This window comes from Cariama cristata, unplaced genomic scaffold (genome assembly GCF_000690535.1).
Source record: "Cariama cristata isolate BGI_N322 unplaced genomic scaffold, ASM69053v1 scaffold23113, whole genome shotgun sequence".
Classification (NCBI taxonomy): Eukaryota; Metazoa; Chordata; class Aves; order Cariamiformes; family Cariamidae; genus Cariama; species Cariama cristata.
In genome coordinates, this window is record NW_009610473.1 from 1659 (window position 1) to 9234 (window position 7576).

A 7576-nucleotide genomic window follows, 5' to 3' on the forward strand; every position below is an offset into this window, starting at 1 on the left:
AGCACTGGGGAAAGCTCCAGCAGCCACCCACTCCTACTCAGGACACCCTCCCACACCCACAGCCAAGCAGCTTCCACGTACGCCTGCGCTCATCCAGCTGGTTGAGCAGCTCCAGCAGCTGGGGGTGCATGTTGTTGATGGACTGGAAGAGGGACAATACGGCAGAGTCATTGGTGATGCTGCGGCCCCGCATGTGGTTGCTCTTCATGCGGTTGACGAATGTGGTGACCGCATTCTGCAGCGCCTTCAGGAACTGCTCATGGTTCTCCTCAGACTCGCCATTCTGGTATTGCTGCTGGAAGGATAAGGCAACCAGTCAGCCTCAACTCTCCTATGCCAGGAGCCAGCAGCAAGCCTGCAGAGCTGCATGACTGGGCTGAACGAAGGAGTCGGGCCCTTCTTGCCCCTCAGAAGCTGCCAGACACAGGTCCAGGCCCCCTCTTACCTCAACAACACCGAGCGGGGCAGGGTGGGCCTCCCCAGGCTGAGCAGTTGGCTCTGTGAGGGACAGAGGTGCTGACGGGGTAGGGCTCTTGCGAACCTCCTCTTGCTTCTTCTCCCAGTAGTTGCGGTTCAGGTACCGAGCCAGCTGCCAGAAAGAGAAGGAAGATGAGGATCACAGCCTTGCTGAGAGTGAGCCTGTGCTGTGGACTAGTAAAGCCTGAATCCTTACCTCTGGGTCAATGTCCTCAGCCAAGGGAGCAGAGGAATTCTGGAAAGAGGCAAAGAGGGAAATCCAGTTCAGGGAAACCAGAGACCCACAGCTCCCACACAGATGTCCTGCTCGGACCTGGCCATGCACAACCACCAATGCTGAGCACTAGCAAAAGCCTGAAAGGGAACGGCTGTCTCCTTCAGCCAGACACATGCTGCAGCTACTGCAAGCAGCAGAGGGACATAAATGCCAGCTCAGTACAGACCTTCTTGCTGAAAACACAGTAGTGCTGTGAAAGAGCAAGGGATTGAATGGGGCAAATCTTTTCTCCCAGCACAGGGATTAAATCTGACACAAGCAGGGCAGACTCGGGCTAGGGAAGTGGCCTGCGTCCAGCCACTTCATGTTCAGGGGCTCCCACGAACGTACCACGGGTGGGGAATAGAGTGTGCTGACTGGGGGAGCTGATGACGTGACGGGTGTGGGCTCAGCCTTTGGATACATGGAGTAGGTTGTTTTCTGCCTCTGCAAAAGAGAAAAAACAGTCAACTCAGGGACTGTCCAGACTCCTCCAATTCACCCCAGTCAGCAAGAGACTGGGCCCACTGGGTGGGCGAGGTTTCTAGCGATGGCCAGGCATGGCCAGCAAACCCAGCCTCACGCTTTGTACAGTTCCCCAAGGCCAGCAAGCCCCAGGGCTTGCAGCATGGGCACAGCCTGCTTCCAAGATTTGGGACTGCAACACAGCACGTGCCTGGCTCCACTTTCACTCTCTCATTCCACAGGCCCTGTGACTTGCTCACGCCAGGACATGCCTAGAGATCTGTTAACTGTACAGCTAGGAGATGCCCAGCACATCTAGGCTCTATGGCAACAACCACTCCCAGATGCCAAGCAGGGCACAAACCATTCTCTCCTTCTCCTCGGCCTCTGACTGAGACAAGGCAATAGCTAGCTGGAGCTCTTCCTCCTCTTGCAGAGCTGTCTCATCACGCTTTGGAGGCAACTGCAAGCAGAAAGATGAGGAGGTGGTCAGTAAAGGGATCAACAAGCAGGTCAGGATCACTAGGTCACCTTCAGGGCAGCCACTCACCTGGGACTGCTGAGAGAGGGGGCTGGTCAGGTACTCGGGGGGCAGTTCAGAGGTGGCAGCAGCTTTACCCTCAGCTTTCCTGTAGTCAGAAAGAGGCGACAGCGCAGACTGAATGCTCCTTCCTCCGCACTAGAGCCCCAGCTCTGAACAACACTACAGCTGTAAACCCCGTTCCCAGGAAGGAAGGGAACCCAGCCCAGCCTGCACAGCTTGGGAAACCCTCGCTCTGGTCTGCAGAAAGGTGGCTCCACACCAAGTTCCTCCCCTCACAGTCCCAGCTGTTGTAGGCAAAGAAACACACCACAAAAGGTACTGACTTGTTGAGATGCTCGTAACAGGGCTCACAGACTCTCACTTCCTTCTCAATCCCGAACTTGGGGATGGTGGAATACTTGGAGGAGCATTTGCCACAGAAGATCTGCCCACAGGCCCTGCAATGATGCTGCAAAGGTAGGGAGACATCAGTGCAGTAGCAAGACAAAACATCACGCAGACCCTCCGGGCTCTTCCCTGCCAGTGGCCAGGGAACACGGTCCAGCCCTGACACACTTCCACGCAGGCTCAGGGAGTCCTGCAAGTCCTGGGGGACTGGGCAGGAGCAGCACTCACCTTCCGTGTCACAACGCCAAACTGCACTCGACATCTGTGACACTCCTCAGCATCAACCCAGTCCGGAGCCTGTCAGGGTTAAGGAAAATTGCGTAAGGAGGGGAGGAGAGGCTCAGGAAAAAGCGTCTCCACAGAGCCTTTCAGGAGCTCCTACGGTTAACCAAGGCACTGTCATGAATGGGGGAGACTGAAAGCATTTGCAGGTCAACAGGAAATATTAATCCCCACAAGTTATCTCCTCTCGTGTTTCTAGAGACTGATGCTTTCCCAGTCAGCAACAGATTTTCTAGGAATGTATCTGCACAGCAATTGCTTTAGCAATGCCCTGCTGCTGTGTTCAGACTGCCATGCTGCTGGAAGGCCACTGAGTAGGGTAAGATGAGACTAACTCCCTGCTCTGGTCAATTCTCCCCTCCATCTGGTAGCTTTAGGCTAAACTGCCGTACACCACCACAGAACTGCCCTTGTGAGAGCTGGGAGCAGTACGTACCCAGGAAAGTCTCTAACCTGCATGAAATAGAGGAATGCAAGAACTTGAAGGTTTAGTAGGAAGGGGACAGGAGAGCAAGGTCTGTCCTGCAGTGCCAACTCCCCCCCCAACAGCAGAGCTCACCTTTTCTGCAGCGAACATGGCATCACTCTCTTTGAACTCCGGGAACACGTGACCTGTGGGAGAAGCGACAGTGTCCTGTTGTGAAAGGGATCCTCCGGCACAGGGAGGCTGTGGCACCTCATGCCATAGGTCCCAGCCACACACGTCAGATCCAGCTCAGCACGCCTGCCCTGACTTATTATCTTACTCTGACACAACTAACAGCAATCTTCCTCCTGCAGGAGGCCAGAGGGCAATGCTCGCACAGCATTTCCTGCTGCCTGTGAAGTACTGGGCTCTCAGCCACGCTCTCGAACGCAGAGGACAATCCCCTATTGGTTTCCCTTACACACCTGTAAGGGACATCAGGGCCCATTGGATAAGGCTTATTTCTCAAGACCTTGAGCTGAGCACAGGGGGGAAAAAAAGCCCACTGCATGGGCAGGCAGGGCTTTGAGTCTCACCCCTTAACTGGCAGGAGTGTGGCAACACTGGCTCAGCTGGAGACCGGGACCTCCAGGTCCTGCCACTGCCTGTGGAGGTTCTAGTGCACAGAAAGAGGCAGAGACGGCAGTGCGTCCCTTCCCTCATGGGGAACGCTGCCATCCGCGGGACAAGAGAGAAAGCGCCATACTGACACTGTCAGAAAGCGGGAGCATGGACCCATCCTAGAAGTACAAATGAAAGCCTGGGAGGAAAGAACCACCCCACTGTAAATCCCTTCCCAGAGGACATGCTGATTTGCTGCCAGTTTCCTGAACAACATTCACAGCTCCTGCTTTTCAGGTCTCACTGCCAACCCTTAGCTGCTAGCTGGGCTGGAGGCCCAGAACAAGGCAGCCTCCGATCCTGGCACAATGGGGCTGTCCTCTCTCTGCAGCAGGATTCAGTCACTCCAAGAGATTCATTGGGTATCGGGCACCAAGAAAAAGCTCAGTATTGCAAGTCCAGATTTTGCTAACACAGGGCAGGGTCCTGACACCCTTTTCTTCTCCTGCAAGGCTGCTCCAGAGCAGAGCTGCTTCGCCAATTGCACACCCACCTTTGCTCACAGAGTCCTCACCTTCAACCTTCATTATCTGATAGGTGTCCTGCACCACCTTGTACTTGGGCTCATTGCGGAAGGCGTGAGCCCAGGCCTGAATAAGGTACAGGATCTTACTGCGGACACTTGTCTCCACTTGCCTCTGCACAGAAAGGGAGGAGACAAAAAAAAGAAAAAAAAAAATCTGAGAAAAAGACCCTGAAACCCAAAGGATTGTTTGAATACCCCAGAAGAGAAGCCAGAAATACCATTCAGGGAACGAGAGACTTTAGAGTACTTGTGCAAGGGAAGAGCTGTCAGAAAGCTGCAATAAGGACAATTCACGGCAAGGACTACATACTCCTTCAGCATTCCCACTTGCCCCTTCAGCACAAACAAGAAAACTTCCTTCAGAGCACCACGGACCAACTTGAAAAGGGGTGCGGTTATGATGCTCTGAGAAAATGCCCAAAGAGACTTGCACAGCTGCTCCCTGGGGCAGGCATGAGCACTGGCCTGCCCAACATCTTTGTTCACCTCCTTACAGAAGTTGCTTGTCCTAGAAAATTGCGGGACCTACAGCTACCCAGCCGGGCAGAACAGCACAGTCCACCTCACCCAAGTACTGCGAGGGCACCACAAGCTCACAGCTGGAGGGCGTTTGGAGGGTGTCAGTGCCAGGCTGTCAGCACATCCAGCCCCAAGACTCCTGCCCAGGAATACTCAAAGCTACCTTGGGATGTGATGCAGTAAGGACAGCTGGGAAGCCTGCCCTTTGGAGGCAGGGGTGGTTGTATCACAGTTCAAGGAACTGGAGGAAACCTGGCAAGCCTGTTCCTATCCGAGTCAGCCTCCAAGAGCAGCCCTGTCACCAGCTGACCAAGTCATCGCACATTCACATGATGGGCTGCTCCAGAAGTGCCCCAGGAAGCGGAGGAGCATTGTCAAGCTCCGATTTCAGCTGAGAACTCAGCCCACACAGTGTGACTTACTGACAATTCCTGGAGCTCCAAACTTCTAGAAGATTTAGTGAAATCCTGCATTCCCCACATGTCACAGCCCCAAACCTCATCAGAACTAAGACCATTTCACCAGCATTGGGCATTCACGAGCAGCAAAGTTCCAAGTGTAGGAGGAGAACGGGTCTGTGGCAGTTATGAAACTACCGAGGCAGACAAGGACTGGACAGAACCACAAAATCCCTGAATCTGATCTGATCTCCTCAGCGCTCAAAGCATCTGTGCTACTACACCCGGCTGTCACATTGCGCTAGTGTTCCTATCTCAGCAGGAGATCCTGTATGGAGACTGAGTCAGCCCTAACAGGAAGGTGACAGGAGAGAGACACCCTGCTACAGTATGCGAGATGATGCGATTCACACAGCTCATTCATCGAATATCTGGGTCATCCGGTCGTCTATTTCTGGCAGAAAATGGAGGCTGTAAGAAAGAAACAGCACTACTCTAACAAGCTCTTGTCTGGGCATTGCCATTCTGGGGCTGGGAGCTGGAGACAGAAGTTCCCATTTTCACTTCACTTGTGGAAGCCTCCAGCCCAAGGACACATGGAGCTCCTGCAGGCTCCATGTGTCCTTGGATGTTATATCCAACTGGCAAGTGACAGCTTGTGACAACAGCTTGTCAGTGAAAACAGCCAGGTTTACAACCTGCAAAGCTTCTCAAACCATTCTACAGGCCAGTAAAATGGTAACAATAAAGAGGAAGCTTCTGCCAGTTTTTACCTTGCTGCTTTACCTTTCTGTGTGTCTCATACTGTACTATGGGAAGGGAATTCACCTCACTACTGCTCAGGTGCAACTGCCAGACCATCACCTCTGTTTTCCTTTGCTGTCTCAAGCCAAGCAAAGTATTGCACCCATGAGCAGTTACCATGAAATGGTCTAGGCTTTTGCAGCATATTCCCACCCTACTTCACAATATAGCCAAACATTATGTTTGCTCTCATAACATCTGCTCTCCGTAGCAGGCACTCCTTAGCTCCCTACGCGCATCCCTTCACATCACACAATGCAGTTTGCTCTTTCCTGAAACACGTTTCCAAATGGTTTCCCTTCTGTTCCTTACACAAATGGAATGAAAGAGAGGACACGCACATGTCCTGCTGCTGCTGCTTCTTTTCCAACCTCATTCAAAAACAATAGTAAAACATCCTTACCTTGAGTATTTCCTTCAGTTCCTCCATAGTCTGTTTATTGGCCACCTCGTCATGGACTGTTTGGCCACAGTTTTTAACCACCGACTCCATGACCTGCAAGGGCAAAAGACAATATTAGCCAGCTGCTTTCTTCCTTCTCTGTGGCTCGCGATGAGTCCCAGCACACGTTACAGGTTACCGCAGCCAGCACACCAAGATGGGCGCACTGTTTAAGCAATGAGTCGCATTAGAGCAGTGCGAGTCTAGCCAGAGAAATCCATACCGCCATGCTGGAGAGTAAGCTACGCTTCAACTGCACAGTGGCCTTTGTACCTCTGCTATGTAGACACAGACCCCCAGGGACAATGTCTCAAGTTCCAGCTTTGTCTGTTCCTAACTCCGAGATAGAATTAAAAAATGAAAACCATGATCCGCTGATCAGTCACAAAACCTCTGTTCTAAAGCCAGGAGGAGGCAAAGCTGCGACTCCAATGCTCCGCAGGCAGGGCAGGGAATGCTGTGCAGACTGCACAGCCTATAAGGCAGGTTTATAAAAGACGGGAAGTTCCCCTGCCTGTAAGCCCAGCCTCTGCAGTGCTCGCGGTTTGGGCTGACGTTACCTCCAGCGCGTAGAGTGCCACGTGGGGATTCTTGTCATTGACTTTCTTCTTGATAGCATTGACAGCATATTTTGCTCTGGGTAAGGAAAGAGAGTACATGTCCTCAGGTAATCAAGAATCCAAGCAGAGATTCCACCTGCTGCTGATAACCTGTTAACCCCCACCCTAACAAAAGGGTACAGTTAGCTCATGGTCTACGCAATTCCTCCAAGGCAAACTGGGAAGAGAAGGAATAAGCAAAATCAAGATTGAGTTAGAATTTCAGGCCAGAGGTAACCTGCAACTCCTGAAGTCCAGGAAGTGCACCTCAACACACCAGGGTGTACTGTACTGCCTTTCCAACGCTTTTCTGAAAGGGGATAACAAGATGCATGCTACTGCAGGTTGACAGGTCTGAGATCCTCACGCTTTGCCTTGCAAAGACAAGGAGAGCTGTGCTTATAGCGCATCCAAAGGCCAAAGAGCACTTACTGGGTATCTCCCTGACGGATCATGTCACAGATCTGCAGGATGGATTCCCAGTCCGTCTCCAGCAGAAGCTGGCTCGTAGCCTTATCTGCAAGGAATAAACCTATTAGGCTGCTTTAAGCAGTTCCGCTTATCTTGCCTGTGCTCCGCAACCACTGATTCGTTTGCGGGAAAGCTCCCCCGGACGCCTACGATGCCCCAGACCCGAGCACTCGAGAATAAAAATCCTGATTTTTCCCACAACGCGTCAGCTCTTCCCCTTCAGATGCCCCAGGGCGCTCGTGATCTCGGATCCGCTGCACCAGCTCCTGCGGGCCGCGGGCCCGGCACCGCCCGCCCAGACGGCACAGAGCCTCAGCCC

At 52.8% G+C, this 7576-nt stretch overlaps 1 protein-coding gene across 1 annotated transcript in view; it reads right to left on the reverse strand.

Annotated features, from left to right (window-relative positions):
- The window catches only part of HGS (hepatocyte growth factor-regulated tyrosine kinase substrate), a gene marked incomplete at both ends in the record, with an annotated part of 8739 nt that extends 1421 nt beyond the window's left edge, over window positions 1-7318 (reverse strand). Inside the window, 13 exon segments of the mRNA XM_009697902.1 lie at window positions 82-295; window positions 446-589; window positions 674-712; window positions 1085-1180; window positions 1563-1661; window positions 1749-1827; window positions 2066-2190; window positions 2358-2426; window positions 2971-3023; window positions 4013-4136; window positions 6149-6241; window positions 6748-6823; window positions 7219-7318. Coding sequence (XP_009696204.1) covers window positions 82-295; window positions 446-589; window positions 674-712; window positions 1085-1180; window positions 1563-1661; window positions 1749-1827; window positions 2066-2190; window positions 2358-2426; window positions 2971-3023; window positions 4013-4136; window positions 6149-6241; window positions 6748-6823; window positions 7219-7318 — 1311 coding nt within the window.
- Window positions 7319-7576: the final 258 nt, after the last annotated feature.